We start from the raw sequence: 19,863 nt of genomic DNA, 5'->3' as shown, positions 1-19,863 counted from the left end.
TGTAAAACTTTCCCACATTTCATGGATGTTCTTTTTAAACAGCACAAAATATTATTCATCTGAACCTGCCACTATAAAATTAAACAAGTTTAATTTTATGTTTCTTTGAACAAAAAAATTCTACTAACAATGTATAAATAAAGTTTTTGTGCTAACGTTCTAAGAACATTTTTAAAGGCTGCTTAATAATGAACAGTACTGAAGGAAAATCTGTTCTGATATGGCAGAGCAGAGTGATAGATGGAGTAAAAGATACAGTGTAAACCCTAATAAGTTGAGACTACTCAAATGATTTGAATAAAGTTATTCCCTCAATTTGTTTAAGTAATAAGAAATTGACAACTTAATTAATTGAGTTGATCAAATGTAGTCTCTTCATTGAATTAACTTACATTTTTAATTACAGATAAATTAAATGTTTAGGTACAGATAACTTAAAATGGCTAATAGATTAAACTTCCAAATTTTCAGCTTTTATAATCTTTACTTACTCCCAGCATTTAAAGTAAAGTTGATATTTAGCCGCACCATGTTGGTGTTTTGTAACATCTCATTTTTACAAGGTGAGTCAATAGCTCAACACTCAACCCCCAACCTGGAGGACCAGGACATACACTATAGACATTTTATCTTACCCAATTCACCTATAGCGCATGTCTTTGGACTTGTGGAGGAAACTGGAGCACCCGGAGGAAACCCACGCCAACACAGGGAGAACATGCAATTTCCACGCAGAAATGCCAACTGACCCAGCTGAGGCTCAAAGGAGCAACCTACTTGCTGTGGGTAATCGTTCTACCCACTGCGCCACCATGACACCCATGCGTGTATATCAATTAGGAAAAATGTATATAAGCATTTAAATATCTACATTATAATATAAAATTTCTCTTTCATTAAATGGGTTCAGGTAGTGCCTCTGTTCTGCTGCGCTTCAGCAAAATTCAGCATCACAATCAAAATGACCAACTTGTGTAATATAACATATATTGACTAATCACCACGGTTGTCAAGGCAAAATTTCAAGCGCAACCAATCATTTTAAACAGAGACATGGTGAATCGTTTAAAGCAGTGGTTCTCAAACTGTGGTACGTATACCACTAGTGGTACACGAGCTTCCATAGTGGTACGTGGAGGAATAAAATATGCCATATGTACATGCTACATATGTTTCAAAATTTATCAAAAATGATTTATATATGAATATGATGACATATAGCCTATATTTCTAAGGTCCAGGCAACATTTCCAGGTGTTGATGAATTGGATACTATATGTTAATACTTTACATTTAAGTACAGCAGTTGTTGTTGTTTTTTTTACTTTTTAAGAACAGTAACCTACCGTTTTTTACTTCTAAAAGCACATTCTATTTTTAATTTTGACGTCTTTAGTTTTTGTTTTTTTTTACCTATAAGCACAGTATATTAACAGTTAATGTTCAGACTATTTATAATGTTTAAAGTGGCTGACAATAATAAATATTCTTAATAATAGAAATTAATCTGCAACGTTTTTGAACTGTGCAGAGCTGTAGCTGCTTTACTGGGCCTACTACGCTACTGTATTTCAGTACTGGTCATTATGGTGGTACTTGGAGAGACAATTTTTTTCTGAGGTGGTACTTGATGAAAAAAGTTTGAGAACCACTGGTTTAAATAAATTAAAAATTTACGTTCAGAGAACTTAATTATTAGTTAAATATTAATTTAAATTTTTTTGCTGCCTTATTAGTAAGTTAAACACACCTGTTTAGGTTTTGATGCCAAAACTTGGCATTTTAAGTAATGTCAAGTTATATTAACGTAAATTCTTAGTAATGACAACAACAGGGTTTACAGTGTAATTCATCTATATGGAAGTGGTTTTGATTCTCTTTGTGCTCAATCATATCCTTGACAGCCTTTTTCAAAAGTTTTATTTTTCCCCCAATGTGGCTGCTGCAGAAAAATGGGTCATTTGAATTCTCTGTCAGATATGTACAGGGCTGTTCTTTTGTTCTGAAATGTTCTAATGGCATTCCAGGAAACTGCATGCAGAAAGTGCTCAGGCAACAGGGAATGTCAGATATCTGTCTTCCAGCTTTGGCTTCTGTTTTCCTTTGCTGTCCAGGAAAGTGTGAATCTTATGGAGACAACCATTTCGATGTATCAGTGAATCACCATACTTTCTGTCAGAGTCCTTAATGAGTTGTCTGAACTGTCTGTGGTTCCGTGCTGAACCTTCAGTGATAAAACACTGTGCTGGTGACACTGGTGACAATCTTCATAAAGCTGGTCACTCTGACGTATAAACAGATGTTTTTAATGCACCTTATTATGGTGGAATTTTACCATTTTAATCACTATTATTTAATACAATCCCAATATTTTTGTCTTTCACTGCATGTATAAAAAGGTCTAGGCAAGTTTTTTTTTCATACATTTTTTTCCTCAAATTGTCTAAGGTCAAAAACAGGACAGTCTCTATGTAACATCTGGTCTGACATTTGTTTTGTCTTGTGGTTTTTCCCCGTCTTTTAGATCCTGATTTCTGAAGGCTTGGGTCTATATGCCAAAGACCGCAAATTTGTTGACTTCGCAAAACGGGAAATTGCAGATGCCTGTCAAATGACTGTTGATGAAATGGAAAACGCTGCAACTGACCTTTTATGTAGAGGAAGGGCAGGGCAACCAACCGGACGCTTCGATGAGGATCTGTCTGATGAGATGAACTGTGTGATCTCTTACTAAATGAGCTTCAGTTTGATGAGCAGGGAAGAAGTAAATTGTGAGTGCAATGTCCTTATAAATACATTCACTCATCCATATACTGAGCTCAGTTTGAAAGATTTAATAATAGTTATATTCATTTCGAACAGTAGACATGAAGAACATGTGATAACCACATAAACCCCAATAGTTAATTTTCTTTTTTATGGAAAAAACTTTGGGAAAATATCAGATGATGCCAATGTTGGGTATGTATACATCACTTCATATGTTACGTATGTTAATTATTACCTTACAGAGAAAAAAAAACACATTTGCTTCAGATGTGGTCAAATGTTAAAATAAAATGGAAGATGGTTTTGCAATATTTGTTAATGTGAAACATTTCAATTACAGAATACATGATATAATATGATATTATATATAACAGCATGTTTTCCTATTGATATATGTTGCATAGCCACTATATGGACTTTACTTTGATACATACATCTTTGACCAGTTTTCCGTTCTGACTGTAAAACGGAAATATTTTCTGTGCAGCTGCTTTGAAACAATATGTATTGTAAAAAATAAACTTGAAATTTTTTATAGAATTTGTCTGTGCGCATAATTAAAATTTATTTGTGAAAGCTCTCTGTTGTTTACTGTTTGTTAAATTTGCTGCCATATTTGTAGGTGGATAACAAAATGACATTTTTATGCCAGATATAATCAGCCTCTAACAGGCTAGGCAATCTAAATAATGCATGCATACATAAAATCTGGATTTTGCTCTCAATAAACTACTGTATTTAATATATACAACTATACGTGCTATATACAGTATACAGCATACTACATGTGCTGCTCATAACCCGAGAGTAATCAGAGGTCACCACAGCAATGAAGCTGTGAAGCTACAGTGCTAACCACTGAGCCACCATGTTACCCATATATAAGCAAATAATCTGAATGAATATGTAAATGCACATTCTGACAATAGATGGTGCTTATAGAATGACACTTGTAACCTCTATGCACAAAGCACTACTTTTTATACATACCTTCTGTGCTGTTATAAAGTTAATACTATTAAAACCTTTCCCAAGATGGTCAGTTCCCATCATATTCATATTACTATAATTCATTCATACTTAAATTATGTAATTTCCCTAAGCATTCAGTTGAAAACGTGGCACTGGCTTCTAACATATTTTCACACAAAGCAAAATAGGCTACGTGCCTCTAATGCTACACACTAGACCAGGGGTGTGCAAACTTTTTGGTCCGAGGGCCAGATGCAAAAAAAAACGTCCTGGGGCAAATTTTACATACATCACACAGACACGCATATATATGTGTTATGGAATTATTTTAATTCGTCGTCCAACTGTGTTTCTAGAAAGACTTACATTTTTAAAATCTTGAATCTTCTCTGGGCAAATTACAGTTGCAACACTCATCAGACACTACTATATAAATTCTCCTTCAGTAAAGGGTTTCCTGTGCTGTGTGATTTGCTGAGCTACCTCATAACTAGCCAGCGTAGAACTTTCTTGCACTTTATTAGCACGAAAAAACTGCTGTTGTTGAGCTGATAAGGCAGCTGCTAATTGTTTTACTTTATGATCTTGTTCGGCACCAGTGTAAGAGCTGAAGGCCTAATGTTTTGTTTCATAATGTCTTTTAATATTCCATTCATTTTCTTTTCAGCTTAGTCCAAAAGAAATGGGAAACCCATACACACTCATTCACAAACATACATACACTATGGACAGTTTAGCCTACCCAATTCACCTGAACCGCATGTCTTTGGAATGTGGGGGAAACCGGAGCACCCGGAGGAAACCCATGCAAACGCAGGGAGAACATGCAAACTCCACACAGAAACGCCAACTGACCCAGCCAAGGCTCGAACAAGCAACCTTCTTGCTGTGAGGCAACAGCACTACCTACTGCGCCACTGCGTCTTTTAATATTATATTCCTTCATTACTGCAACTGCTTTCTGGCAAATTAAACAGACACATATTCCGCTGACCTCTGTGAAGAAATATTCTTTGCCTTTGAAATTTCCTGCACTCACTGTTGATTTTCCTTTTTCTTGGTTGTGCCATGGCTCGCCAAAACGTGATTATCAATTACAGGGTTCAACGCTAAGGATTTTTCCTACTGATTGGGCCAGTGGTTCAGATTTTTACTTGCCCTGCCAAAATTTTCACTGGCCCCACCAAAAAAAAGAGAGAAGTTAATAGCTATTTCTTAGCCATTTTAAATTATGTTTCAAAAGCCAAACATAATTGTAATACCTACCCTCTTTATTAAGCATAACTTTTTTAATACAACTGACAATTTAAAAAAAATTCAATTGTGATGTTACTAAATTGTGTGTGTGTGTGTGTGTGTGTGTGTGTATATATATATATATATATATATATATATATATATATATATATATATATATATATATATATATATATATATATACATATATACATATATATATATATATATATATATATATATATATATATATATATACATACCTGGTACCGGTCAAGAGTTTGTGGTCAGTTTTATAAATTTTTTCATGTTTTTTTAAAAGGAAAATTATTCAGTTCATAAAGGCTACATTTATTAAATGTAGAAAAATGTATGTAAAATTGTTAAATATTTATTACAATTTTAAATAACTGCTTCCTTATTGTATGTAGTTTCAAATAAAATTATTATTCCAGACATTATTGCATTTATTACTATTACCATTAATAACAATAATATTAATAATAATAACAACAACAATTAATATTAGTGATTTGATAGCTGAAAACTCATCTTTAAAAATGATCAAATTAAATGATAAACTACTTTTGAACAGTTATTTTATAGTGCAACATTTCACAATTTTGCTGTATTTATGATGAAATAAATGCAGCCTTGGTGAGCAGGAGAAGCTTATTTTAACATATTTAACAATCATACTGACCCCAAACTTTTGACCAGTTGTGTATGTAATATTTTATAAGTGAAAATGTGCACTTTAATTTTGACACCCATAGACATAGTCACCAAATATAAATCAGAAAGGTCAGACTTTCTCATACAGAGCCTCATTTCAGTTGTCAGGTTTTGTAAAAATCTATCTACTGAATTAATCAATTAATTAAAGAAACATTGGCTAGAATTCTGCATTATAGGCTTAAATTATAGAGAGACACAACATATGAACCGAGACTGCATCAGATCATGAAGCAGATCAATGTTGATCTTTCTTTCAAGCTGTCAGTGCAGAAATGCAAAAAACAACTGGCCTAATACAACATATTATAAGATTAAAATATGGAAAAACTATCAGAGGGTAACTTCGGTCAATTTTCCTAACGCATAAACAGCTCTCGGTAATATTGCAGCATGCTTTCACTTTCGCATTAGACAAGAAGCACATGTCTGCAAAGTGCAAAAAGTATTTCCAGATTCTTACTAAAATAAAAAGTTTGCAAAAAGAATAAAAGAGGGAAGAAACAGTATTTCTTTAAATCAGTGCTACTCAAGATTGTAAACATTTCTCTTTTTTAAAAATGATTGTATATATGATAAACAAAAAAAACAAACAAACAAACTATAGTACAAGTACAACATGTCTACGACTGATACTAAAGAATCTACTCAAGTTTAGCAACAAAATATGTATATTGAGTCCCCAAGGAATTTAGAATTTGATTTGTTATTTGTCTATTTCATTCCAATCCAAGTTTGCAGACCTTTTATAAATCTTTGGGGACCTCAAATGGAAATTGTGACCTCTAGCTCGGGAAATAATGCTGTAATGCAAAACAACAACAGTGAGAATATGAATATAAGATTTTATTAAGTGAAAAGAAACTTGCACAAATCACTAAACCTGAAAAAAAAAAATCTCATACACTTGCCTTATACTGTTTAAGTGAGAAAAAAAATCGTCAAACTTCAGACAAAACACAATCTTTAGAGCGAAACATTAACTTGGAGTTTGCTCTTAGTAATCATTTATATTGTAATTGTAGTTGTAGTCCAGTGTATCTGTCAACTCAATTTCGTCATGTGGGGTTGTATTCTCTTCAAAGATTTCTGGCAAGGAGTCATACCAGACGGTTGTAGTCTCTGCGGTAGTTTGAAGTGAAGTGGTAGTCACAGTCGTTGTAGTTGGTGTCATTTTTTGGGCCAGAAGCCTTTGTTGACGTAAACGACGAATTCTCATTAGTCGTAATCGACGAAGACGAGCCCTGCTCGTATCTCCACTATTACTGACAGTAATTTGGTTACTGCTGTGTGAATGTCGCACACCGTTCCTTTTGCCACTGCTCAGCAACCGGATTGGTTTATTGCCATTAAGAGCCATGATCTGTTTGATGCGGTCCCAGTTTGACTTGTTCAGGTCAAAGTTGCAGAGAGTAGCACCAGGGTCAAACCCTACCACACACAGACGGGTGAATGGAGAGTAGCCTTCTGCACGGGCTGTTACCCGGTACTCACCAGGGTTTAGAAGTCGCCAGTAATCTCCAGCTTCACCTATGTGTAAAACATTTAGTATTTCATCAAGTATTTGTAGAAGCGCCTTAGTACTCTAAAAGCAGCACAATGTAGAGAACTATAGAACATAACTTACCAGTCTTAACATCATGGTTGACTCCCTCCACAGACACAGTGGCATTGGTAATAGGGTTGCCCTCATTATCTCTCACAACTCCCTTAATACCCCGATGAACCTGGAATGTTCATTGTTGCATTAGGCAGGGATGAAATACTTTACTTTGAGGAAGACCAGACAAGTTTGTCTAAAGTAATGAATGGCCTGTTTCCACTGAGAGGTATGGGTCACCTTTATCAAGCTTGCATTTCCACTGCCAAAAGGGTACCCTTTTGATGGGTGTGGTGTACGACAGAAAGTTTCAGACGACGTCATTTTTACTCAAGGAAATGTCACAGTAAAGTCTTAAGGGTCGTTTACATATCAAATGAGAAGCTCTTCTCACAAAACAGGTGCTTTACACACATAAATACTTGTATTTAAATGTTCATTACTAACCTTTCTATAAACGTGATTTGATTATAACTGCAGATCAATGAGTGCAAAATAGCCTACTGTAACATCTGCAATTATTTAAAATAAATAAATGCAGCATATATGAACACATACAAACCCTTACAGTCTCCAATATGTTATCAATTACAGAAAAACTACACACAGAATACATTTAGTCCTTTTTTGGGTTCAAAAACAACACGAAATATAGCCAACAGTCAGAGCGAACCTCTCATATGCGTCTTTAATCTTCAGCAGCACATGTTGCCTCTTGTTAGAAAGTAATTCCGTCATTTCCAGTTCATAATAGTCCATGAGGTGATGATAATAGTTAAACATGGCAGTTTGTTCATGTTTTAGGTTTGTTTTATTGCGCTTCACTCTCGTGTTTGTCTCGTTCTGACAGGATCGGATATCAGAGCGTTTCAATGATCACACGCATGTTATTAATATGAGCTCAAGAAGTTTGTTATTCCAAATATAGACGTGCAGCGAGCTCTCTGGAGAACGTAAAACCACTCGCGCTTTAGACAGACTCTTAAAACAACAACAGGATACAGTAGATTTTGTTCTTCTTGGCATTGTGGCTGTACATCAAGATGACGACAAGGTTTGTTTGAGCTGCATGTCCATGGCTTGTTATTATATGTATATACTATTACGGTGTAATGTCTCGGCTGTGCTTTTAAAAATGGCGCTTCCTTTGTTTTCATTCACCTGCTTCTGCGAGTGACGTATCTCTGTAAACCAATTGCGTTCAGCTGCATGTCTAGCTCTGCCTTATGGTACCCTTTGGGTCTGTTGGTACCCTTTGCAAAGGGTGACCAAAAAGTGGTACTCAGTGGAAATGGGCCATAAGGGTCTAATACCAAATTTTATGGAGAATTAGGACTTGGCTTAGACTTGAATGAGATCCTTACTATTCAATGAAAAATCATTCTTTATTATATATAAAAAAATTGATGTGCTGTTCTCATGATATGAAAGTGAGCAGCTCACCTGAGCCATAAATGTCAGCAGGGCTTCTCGGTTGTGCTCCCACTCTCTTAAAAGTTCACTCTGGTGAGGAAATTTATCACAGCCAAGGAAAACTGACAGTTCAAAACAGTTAGTGTGAAGGTAACTGAAGTCATCCATACCTACAAGAGAAGAGGGGACTTTACTGGGGTATCAAATCATTTTTAAATTGCTTTGGACACCCCATCTTCTAGAATAAATGTTCAATCATGCACCTGGAGGGGCATCTTTGTGGTACATTTTTCAGGCCTTCAATGTAACCTTTGCATTATGCCACTCTAATAACAGGATTGAACATTTTGTGTTCAAAATAACCGTTCCACACAAACACACACACAATGCTTACTTCCTGGAATGGGCTTCCACTTTGCACGGTTGACAATTCCCATCCCACCTGTTGGGTCATCACTATGGCATCCTCTTTGATATGTTTGTGTCATGGTGCGGTGAGTAGAGGCATACGATATGGCCAGCCAGCGAAACAAAGATTGGTCCTCAACCATTCTGATTTCTTCCTCCTGCTCACCCTCTTCATAACCCCCCCGATATCCCTCTTGATATCCCTCATTGTATCCTTCAGAGTAACCCTCATGGTGGTACCTTTGGTTCTCATTATGATACCCTTGGTTTTCATTATGATATCCTTGGGTCTCATCGTGATACCCTTGTGTTTCCTCATGGTACCCCTGGTTCTGATGGTGATACCCATAACTTTCTTGATGATACCCATAGCTCTCATGATCATATGCGTGGTTTTCCTGGGGTCCACTGTAGCTCTCCTGATGGTATCCTATGTGAAGGTAAGGGTTGGGTTCTTCTTCCTCTTCCTCATACTGTCGCTTACGTCTGTTTCCTCTGGAGCCAAGTTTTTTCTCTATAGCCTCAGACTCTTTGGTTAGACGGCGCATGTCAAATGGGTATGTCACCAGTTTCTCACCACCCTGCAGGTTGGCACCAAGCACAAATGGATGGGTCTCCATCCATGAGATAAGAGCAAGAGTCTCCATTGCAACCTGAAAGGTAGAACATTATAAAACATATCTGTTGTGAAAAGTTGAGCTCAAGGCTACTGTATGTGAGTGGCGGTTTAATTTATAAATAGCACAGGATTATTTTCTCACTGAGCCATTGCTTGACAGAATACCCTCAGGAATGGGTATATGGTGATTTGGTGTCAATTTGGGCATCATGCCTTTATCCTCTGCATCCCAATAAATGTTATTTAGGTCTGGAAAGTTCTGGAAGATATCATGGCCATCTTCAGTCCAGTGTCCTAATGTCCAGCTGCCCAACTCTGAACCCTGTGAAACAATGTGGTTACTTGCATACTTTAGTAAGTAGTCAAACACCATTCATATTTGAACATCTGGTTAGCTGTTTTATCCACAAAGATCTGTCTATTATTGATAATGTTTACTGGGAATCAAACCTGTCCAGATGAAATTTTGATCTCTCTAGGTTTAAATTTTGAGGTCAGATTTTAAAGTCTGGTAATAATGAATAGTGCTCATGAATGAAGTGTACTTGTTACTTTGCAATTTAAGGAATACTGTTTCCAGGACAAGCTTCTTCTAATTTCAGAGAAATCCCTTCTCAACAGATGATTATATACAGTGTTTATTTAGTTGGTGTAAACCCATGCATATGTCTCTCTTCCAAATGTGATATTTATTAATAGTAAATGATCTTGAAACTGTGCACGGCAGACTGCTGTCAGATCTTGTCAGGGAATTTTGGCATGGCATTTTCCAGGCCTGGTAAAGTTTGGAAAATCAGAAAATCCCACAAAGTTTTGTAAAAGTCATGGAAATTAATTTAACAAATATCTGTACACTTGTATATAGGTTACTTGTTTTTACTTCTATTCTGTTCTCACATTATGAGTGCTGTGTAAGCATTAGGATTGGGTCATTAGACAATGCCATCATCCATCACTGATGGACAAAAGTCTTCACGAGGCTGAGCCGGCATTGCGATCCTCCATGCCAACCCCGTGGCAGCAGCAACCAACTGGCGAAAAATACACACTAACTAGTCAGTCTTTTGAATCGATCAGGTAACGTGTTACAGTGTTTCAGTGTACACTGCTTCAATCTTTCGCTTTCACGCTTGCACTTAGTAATTTCAGCGAAAACATCAGATACTGTTGGATGGTTCCTGTTAGTTGTGCACCTTTTTACCAAACCAAGTTTGTCAACACCAATGTAACGACACAGATCACTCTGCCTGTTCATGCCAGAGTGCCGTGGAAAAGGTGATTGACAGGTGGTAATTTGTGTGTAACTTATCTTTATTTATTTATGATTTGGTTATGGTACTATGCGGGTCAGGTAGTTGAAACGGTAGGCTACGGATAATTAATTCATTATGAATTAATTTATTATTCATAAATATTTAATTCACCACCACCTATGACGATGATGCCATTGTCTATCGCGATGTTACACATTAGACATCGTATGATGGCAAATTGGTCATCATCGCCCAACCCTAGTAAGCATTTTCTAAATACATTTTACAGATATAAAAATAATATTAAACTAAATGGAAGTTTTATGATATGCTGTAATCAATTTGAACGTACACTGTTTTTCTTATTGTTTACCACGTATGCATAGAGATTACATGAAACATCAGGTCATGAAAGTTTACTTGAAAGTCCTGGAACAGTCATGGAATTTTAGTAGTAAAAATGTGTTTGAACCCTGACACCCCAATTAAAATTTTTGCCAAATGAAAAAAGCAAACGGCAATATCCACATTTCTTTACTTGAGAATGACGTGCACAAAGAAAATAGAAAAAAAAATTAAGTCTAAAATGTAGGTCCTGCTGACGGACGTAGAAACTCAACATAGAACATTTTAGAAAAATTAGACATTTCATAAAATAACAAATTTAATTACACAATTACTAATTCTGCTCAAATGTGCCATTAATATGCTGACATTAATATATTTTGTGCAAATATAAGTTAATGTAAATACAATACATAAAGTAAAAAATACAAAAGCAATATTTAAGACACATAAGCTCTCACTTTCCTTTGGCTTATTCCCTTATTAATCAGGAGTTTGTATGTTATCTGTTATACTATAAGCTATAATGGTGGAATTCTTAAAGACACCAAATCTGAAACAATCAAAATATTGTCTTGTTGGTTTTAAATGTCTGGCATATCAAATTCTCACTATTCATGCTTAGCCTTGAGTTTGACTATCTGGATTTACTAGTTTACCTAACATCTTTTTATTTACTACCTGACCATGGCTAATTGACTAGAAATACCTTTTTATGCATTATTAGCATTAAATATATTAGCTCAATTTTAAATTAAATAGCTTGTTTATTAGCTCAATTCTAAATGCTAGATTTAGGAAAGTCATTATCATAGTCCTTATTATAGCAATTTATAATTGCTGAAATGACATTCACTTTGAACCTTTGTATACATATTTTAAACACACCTTCTCAAAAGCTCTCACATGGCCATCAGGATTGACTGAAGGTACCAGATGAATTCGTGTTTCATCCACTAGGTGGCGAACTCGAGGGTTGCCATCTTTGTACTCTTTACACAAATACTGCATGAGCATTAGAAGCAGCTCTCGTCCCAAAGCCTCATTCCCATGATAGCCTGCTGTGTACCTGAATTCTGGCTCTCCTGAGGAAACATATTGATATGTTCATCAAATGAATGATGCACACACTTGCATTGCTTGGTTCTCCTTTTTTATTTAATAAAAATGTAATTAGCATGACCAGTAATCAAACAAAAAGGAATAAAAATGGGTCCATACAACTCTGTTGTTCCATACCTGTTTCGTGGACCCCAGGGTTATCAGTAATCTCCATGGCATAAATTTCACGACCTTTAAAGCTCTTGCCCAAACTGTAGAATCTGGTGATGTTGGGGCACTCATCAGAAATGGATTTCATTAGCTGTGACAAAAAAAGAGACAATTTTGAAACGATTGCCTTCCATTTTTCATCTCTAAGTCTACTTAACTTAAATTTTTAACTAATTCTATGGTGCAAATATTTTGTGCTGCAAATATTAATGTTTTGCATTTTCTCTATTATTAATGCAGTTTTTTGCTTTTTTGGCCACTCATGAACTTTCAACTTTTTGCTGCTTTCGATCACCTTCTCCATGTCTAGGTAGTTGTGATGGGTGTAGTCCAGGTTATCTCGATGTGTCACTTCATTCTGACTCTGGTGTTGGCTAAGTGGATCTGAGTAAAGAATAAATGCACAATAATTAATTTATTTAGAAAATGTGGATACAGGCAGAAATATTAGTAACAATGGTTCAAATTTTGGTCTTTTGACTTATGTAAAATAAGTATTTTGTGTTTGCAGAATGTATCTGTGAAGTTTCAGGTCCAAATATCCATCAGATCATTTAGTATACCCTGTACATTTTTTGGATCAGAGGGAATATTAGTTTTTTTGCGTCTGTGCCTATAAATTGCCCTGGTTTCTTGGGACATTTCTCTTCAAAAAGAAGGATACCTAGGGTCAAATATAAGGATAAACACAGCAAAAAGACAAAAAAGCAACTGAGACACAATGAAACAGAGACCCACAGTTACAAATACCACAATAAGATGAATGAGCCACACACAAATTACGTTACAACAATGGTTGTGCACGCCCACACAGCGAACATTATTACAGCATTTTTGTTTAACACAGTTTCTCATCTACTTGTGGCAAATGTGACAGGATGCCCACCAAACATGTTTTATAGAGACACATTATATTTGAGTTACTGTACAAAATAAAACTTATTAATGTTGTGCGATTGAAGCATTGTCGTTTATAGTTGTGTACACTCTGTAGCTGTGGTGATTCCAGCAATTATGAATTATGTAGCTCAAAAGTGGTTGCTATAAAATGCTATAAAAACAAAGTATGCCATTTACTGCTGCTTGAAGTACAGTTGGATCAGAGAGAGGTTCGAACAGATCTTTTAAACCCATTGTCTTTGCAAATCCTGTCTTGTGTGCTGTGTATGTATTAATACCGACACATAATTTACAAGTAATTTGTGCCTGTCAATCAATATCAGTGGGTGCGGAAAACTGCACTGCTATATCACACTGCGATGGGCCTCTAAATTGCAGGGATTTAGATACTATTTTAACTTCACATCATTTTTAAAAAGAGACCTGGAGTTTTTACATCACTACAATATATTTGTGGACACACCATACCTACACACATTTCCATTCAAACTTCGAAAAATAGCAACAGACAAAAGAAACACACACACCCTTGTATATGCTGTTTACAGAACATTCGTGAGAGCAATCGACATGTTCGGCCATTCCGCCAGTTAGGGGTAAATAAGTGTAATGAATGAGGGATGATCAGACACTATTAATTGTTAATTAAATAACAATTAATTTATAAGCAACCATCTTGAGTCCCACAAATGAACAGAACACCATTATCCTAGAACCCCCCAAAATTTCCTTATCTTACATCATACCTTTGGCAAAAGTTAATTAAATTCAAATTCAGAATTGTATGAATGCAAATGAGTTGTGGGGTTAGATAAATAAAACTCAAAATGGAAAACACATGGTGTTACTGACTGGAAAGCAAGCATGCAAGGTGTGTTTGATTAGGGTATAGACCTAAACTCTGCAGGACACCAGCCTTCCAGGAACAAGTTTGGTGACCCCTGCTCTAGGGTTAACCAGCAGGGAACTTTATAGCAGGTTAAGAAGATGGTAAAGAATGAAGATTAAAACCTTGCAATACCAATGCATGTTTGTATTCTGTTTCGAAACCCCTCTCACACTCAAAGCTTTGCATGAACTTCTGTGATGAGTCTAATAAAAGGTTGTGAATATCTTACCTTGTACTGGGCAGCCCAAAATCTCCATCCTCATACACATGGTACCATTCCAGCTCTGTGGCAAGATACGGATGTAACGTGCCACTACCGGCTCCATAAACTGAGACAATACCGGGGTGTTTTTATCCGAGTTACCAAAGAATAACTGAGAACAGAGAGAAAGCAGAACATGACTACACTGTAAAAATGTCAGTGATTTTAACAGTAAACGTCTGTACAATCTACAGTGAAAACCTGTTAAATGATTAACAGCTCATTTCAATGCAAAATACGGAAAATAACTGTAACAGATCTAACCTTTGTTTTCGAGAAACTAATCAGAGTGCCTGAAATCTCACCATACACTCTCATTCACTAGTCCCTAAATTAGTCAATTAGTTTAGTCCACTAGACAGAGTGAATGACGACAAATAGGTGAATTGTTGAACACCTGCAGCTAACAAGCACAATCACTGAATGAAAGAACAAGAAATAAAACCACAGACACAGCCTCACACCAAACCAACTGAATTAAAACAGAGAATTAAACAACTCCATTAATTAACAGCATTAGCAGCTTCACTGATTACAGTTTGATTCAATTCTTTCATATCTGCAAGAATATATGATAATTAACAGAGGTTTATATTTTTAATGAAAATGTTTGATTTGACCTAACCATCATGGAGATCAGAGGCTGCATTAGTTGAGCTCTTGAACCTTTACTTGTCTATCTTAATGTATTGCTAGCTGTTATAATTGTGTTTCTGAAACTCGTCGGTTATAGCTTGAAAAGTGATGAAAACTTTTATGTGTTTTATTACAGATTTGATTTCATAAGTCACAAAAAAATTGCAATTTATTATATTTAATTCATGTGATGTTATTTGAAACAGTAGTACAGCTTCCAGAAGGGTCAACAAACAACTATGAAGAAATTAATCATTAGTTTCATGCAGAAAACCTAGAGAGCTTCTACAACTCATTTAAGACAAACAGACATCAAGAATCAGGATATGAACCTCAACCATGGTTTCTAAAAAAAAAAAAAAAAGCTGCTTAATTCATTCATGCTACAATGCATGCTGGGTGCATAGTACAAAAGAAAACTCCCAGCATGCATTGCAGCATGAATAAATTATGCAGCTTTATGCTCTTAACATTTCTTTCTTTGCCTTTAATTTATTTTTGTTTTTGGGGTGTAATATTTCAGTAGAGTGTGTTGTATTGTTCTGGGTTGTTTTTTTATTTGATTTAGATTTTTTGTTTGTCATCATTATTGAGATTCAAAGACTAATTGTTGACGTCTTTGTGTTTTTGAGTTCTGCTGTAGTTTAAACGTTCTCATAATGATTTCTGTATTTAAACCTGTTAAACTCATTGATTGCTGAAGTTCCGGTGGTTCATTTATATATTTGATTCAATTCTGATACTTAAAATGAATTTCAAGAAGAATGCAAGGGTGGCTTTGATATGATAATTAATCTCATCACACTTAATTTTATGTTTATTTCGGCTTTTCTTGTTATACAAAAAGTGTGGTTAACACAATTAATTATAGCAACCAAAGTAAAAACTATTTTAATCCAAGAAGTTGAAGATCCCGACTAAAGCAGGCTCTGTCCTCCAGCATGGTGACTTCAAATGTACAACAATTTCATTAAGAGCTTTCATTCATGTGACAGAAATAAGTGATGTCCTGATGTTTGTAGAGTTGTTTAATGATCTCTGCTGAGATCTTGACAAATAAAATTTTTAATGTGTAATTATTTTTATTTTTGTTAATTATTATTTTTATTTAGAGTTTTATTCTCAGTTGATTTCATCTTTGATTTTGGCTGTAATTTGTGTTATTTGGTCTTGTTTTTCTTTCCTTCAGTGATTCTGCTTGTTAACACTTGTTCATCAATAAGTATTAATCCTCCTTTAATTAGACACTTAATTATCTCATTAACTTCATCACTGTTTAAGTGTTCAACCCTCTGTAGCGAGGACACTAGTGAGGATTTTGCTCTGCAATTTAAGGGGTTAAATATGTTCGACAAAAAATACAGTGGAATGAAGACTGTGGAATGTATTTTTAACAGAAATATTCTGTATATTGAATTTATGACTGTAAAATGTTAAAAACAGTAGATTACTGGAAACCACAGCTGCCAGTATTGTTTTGTAAAATCAGGAAAAACAACAGCAAAATACTGTAAAACATTTTTGTGCCACCATTGTGGAGGACAGTAGCATCTGTGTGCAAGGTCACAAGAGAATCTGATGTTATGTTGTAGCTTCTTTTGTTTAAATGTGACTGTGCAGTTACTAATGCAGTGAAAGTCTGTTTGTTAATTAGTCACACATGAACACAATAATGCATTCAATGACTTTACATCCTTTAAAAAGTTTTTGTAGTGAACTGATGTACAATGGTTCTCAATATCAATATGCTCAGATATATTACTTGGACATTTAAAATATTGATTTTTAATGCCAGTAAATGCCAATTAAAACGTAGCTGCTTTCTGCAAGTATAAATAATTAACTCAAAGGTTTGTAAATGATCATTGCATCAGTTAATGAATAAAATTTTCTCTTGTTAAAAATACATTTTTCTGTAAAAACAATTTTACAGAAAAATTCTGTATTTTTTACTAAAAAATTTTGGCAACCATAGCTGCCAGTATTTTTCCGTAAATTTTACAGAACTTTTTTTTACAGTGTATATTTCAACTGAAACTAAACTTTTATGTACTTTTAGGTACGATTTAGGCCCAATCCCAATTCAACCCCTTAGCCCTTGCCCTTACCCCTACCCCTTGTTTTGAGCATTCCCGTGAAAGGGTAGGGGTGTCCCAATTCTCTTTAGCTTGAGGGGAAGGGATAGATTTTCAGGACCACACTCGAAACCAAGGGGTAAGAAAATTCCCCAGAATACACCAGCCACAACGGCAGGATAGCTGCACCCGGAAGTGAGAAGATCTACAGATTAGTATTTTTGTCATTATTGCAAATTTTTTCACAACAAACAAGCACATGTTTTAATACATTCATAACTGCGTTCTTGTTTTAACGTCATGCTTAAAAAAAAAAGCTAAAATATAAACTGCAAAAATTCTATAATTCATAATAAAAACTCCTGTATAGCAATCCCACAACATTCTGACACTCGATGACACTGGAATACCCTGTCAGAAAAGTCTAGTGGCTGGGAATGAGGTTTTTGCAGTGTCTGCGATGACACTGGAATACCCTGTCAGAAAAGTCTAGTGGCTGGGAATGAGGTTTTTACAGTGTCTGCTATAATGTTAATGTCGTTTTTGCTGTGTTTACATAGATGAATTTGGCCACTGTGTAAATGTGCAGTATAGTTACGATCTTATTGCCAAATTAGATCGTTAGATTAACATAATATATGCCTTCAGTGATTTCCTGAAGATAAATACCAAAAAAATAAGCAACTGGAATAACTACAGCAGTCGCGATTGTCTGATCTCATATGAAGCATGAGATCGCGATGACATATGATGACATGTGCAGGTTATGTAGTGCTGTCCTATTTCTTAGGGATACATTTTGAAGCCCTTCCCCTTCTCACTCGGTTTTAAGGGCCAAGGGGATGGGGTAGGGGCACAAAAATAGAATTGGAATTGGGCCTTAGCTTTCCCCTACAGAAAAAACTACTTTGGTTTCACATAACTACAGTATGTGCAGCTTCTTATATTTAATATTTGCAACACATGAGAAATATGGTTTTGGATTTTTTTCTTGTTAAATCCATTCTGATTATGCTTTTTCCACCTGTCCACATTTTAGTTCAAATGTGATCCCTTGGATTTTACATGTATATTTTCCCAACCCTCTTTTTACATGTTTAATGTGTTTCTCATATTACACGTGACTTTGAGATCAATTAATAACTGTATCCCTGCAATGTCAGGGTCACATAAAAAATTGATAAGGAGAAAAAATTATTGTGGTCTGTAATCTGGCAACCTACCCATTCAGCATATCCATCATGAAGGAAAGTCCACTCTCTGCTATCATTACTAAATGCCACATAGTAGGTAGACACATAGTCACTCCTGAAACAACAAAACAGTAACAAGGAATGTATGTGTAGAATGTTTAGATTAGATTTTGATTCAACAGTTCACTTTACCACATGGTTTCTAGGTTTTTAGAATCTGTCTTACTCTAAGGGGTCATCTCGTCCTTGGGTGATCACCCCTGTGAACTCTGTTAGTGTACGTGCATCCACTTCAATCCAATGGACCTTCTCTTCAGGGTTACCACACCATGCTCCACCATTCATGTCATCGTCATCACCAGATGCCTGTTAAATAAGCTAAAATGCTCAAACTGACACAAAATCAAAGGTTCAGCTGCTAGTAGAAGTGTGTATCTCTTCACATGTTTGTACCTGAATATTAAGACGAGCTCTGTGTGACCCATAACGATGTTGAAAAACAGAGGATGTTAGTAGCTGGTCATTGTCTATGCGATGAGACTCCATACCCAAGGGAGGACATACTGAAAAAAAAGAGGTGGTGGTGACTTGCATAATAAAAGTGGGCTTTTTCATAACACTTTGTTGATATACAGTAGCTGATGTAGTCCTATTTCACTTGTGAGGGGGACAGAACATCAAGTGTGTGTGTATATATATCCACAGCTGTGGACTGACAGTATGGCAAATGAGCATTGCTGCTGTGTCTGTCAAACAATGGAAATATAAGATAGTGGCTGTTTGAAATTGCATACTTCTATACTATATAGTATGCGAACCTAGTAGTATGTCTGAATTCATAGTATTTGAAAAACAGTATGCGAGAAGTACCTGGAAGACCTACACTGTAAAAATAAAAAATTCCTGGAGGCACTTTTTGAGGGTTTTCACATTGCCACACCGGCGGAACCCTCTAAAGAACCTCTAGGCACCATTTCAAAAGGGGCAGTTCTCTGAGGAACTTCAAGGGTTCCTGGAGGAACCCTCTTATTAACACTGTAAAAATTAAAGGTTCATGGAGGCACTTTTTGGGGTTCTTCACATTGCCACGCCGGCGGAACCCTCTAAAGAACCTCTAGGCACCATTTCAAAAGGGGCAGTTCTCTGAGCAACCCGCATATTAAGAATGACCAGGAACCACCTTGAGTGCTCTGAAGCACCATTTTATTTTTTAATGCTTTTTTTTCCTATCTCTCTTAATATATGATTTGTGCAAACTTTTAATCACAAATTCAATAGACATCTAT

General features: G+C 35.6%; 2 protein-coding genes across 3 annotated transcripts in view; one reads left to right on the top strand and one right to left on the bottom strand.

Annotated features, from left to right (window-relative positions):
- The window catches only part of cacna1fa (calcium channel, voltage-dependent, L type, alpha 1F subunit a), a 68,343-nt gene extending 65,283 nt beyond the window's left edge, over positions 1-3,060 (top strand). The window contains exon 48 of the mRNA XM_056463173.1: positions 2,525-3,060. Within this exon, the coding sequence (XP_056319148.1) occupies positions 2,525-2,734 (210 nt within the window). The 3' untranslated portion in view covers positions 2,735-3,060. The remainder of the gene's footprint in view (positions 1-2,524) is intronic.
- Positions 3,061-6,543: 3,483 nt separating this feature from the next.
- Positions 6,544-19,863, bottom strand: part of aebp1b (AE binding protein 1b) — a 59,189-nt gene continuing 45,869 nt past the window's right edge. For both annotated transcript variants that reach the window (XM_056463171.1, XM_056463172.1), the window contains exons 11-22: positions 19,031-19,140; positions 18,804-18,943; positions 18,608-18,692; positions 14,641-14,785; positions 12,918-13,006; positions 12,590-12,713; positions 12,239-12,435; positions 9,895-10,074; positions 9,120-9,786; positions 8,756-8,895; positions 7,340-7,439; positions 6,544-7,242 (exon numbers count right to left, since the gene is read on the bottom strand). In XM_056463171.1, coding sequence (XP_056319146.1) covers positions 6,710-7,242; positions 7,340-7,439; positions 8,756-8,895; positions 9,120-9,786; positions 9,895-10,074; positions 12,239-12,435; positions 12,590-12,713; positions 12,918-13,006; positions 14,641-14,785; positions 18,608-18,692; positions 18,804-18,943; positions 19,031-19,140 — 2,510 coding nt within the window. In that variant the 3' untranslated portion in view covers positions 6,544-6,709. The remainder of the gene's footprint in view (positions 7,243-7,339; positions 7,440-8,755; positions 8,896-9,119; positions 9,787-9,894; positions 10,075-12,238; positions 12,436-12,589; positions 12,714-12,917; positions 13,007-14,640; positions 14,786-18,607; positions 18,693-18,803; positions 18,944-19,030; positions 19,141-19,863) is intronic.

Source organism: Danio aesculapii, chromosome 8 (assembly GCF_903798145.1).
Source record: "Danio aesculapii chromosome 8, fDanAes4.1, whole genome shotgun sequence".
NCBI lineage: Eukaryota > Metazoa > Chordata > Actinopteri > Cypriniformes > Danionidae > Danio > Danio aesculapii.
Note: the sequence above shows the minus strand (reverse complement) of the source record. Positions and strands in the feature narration are given on the sequence as shown.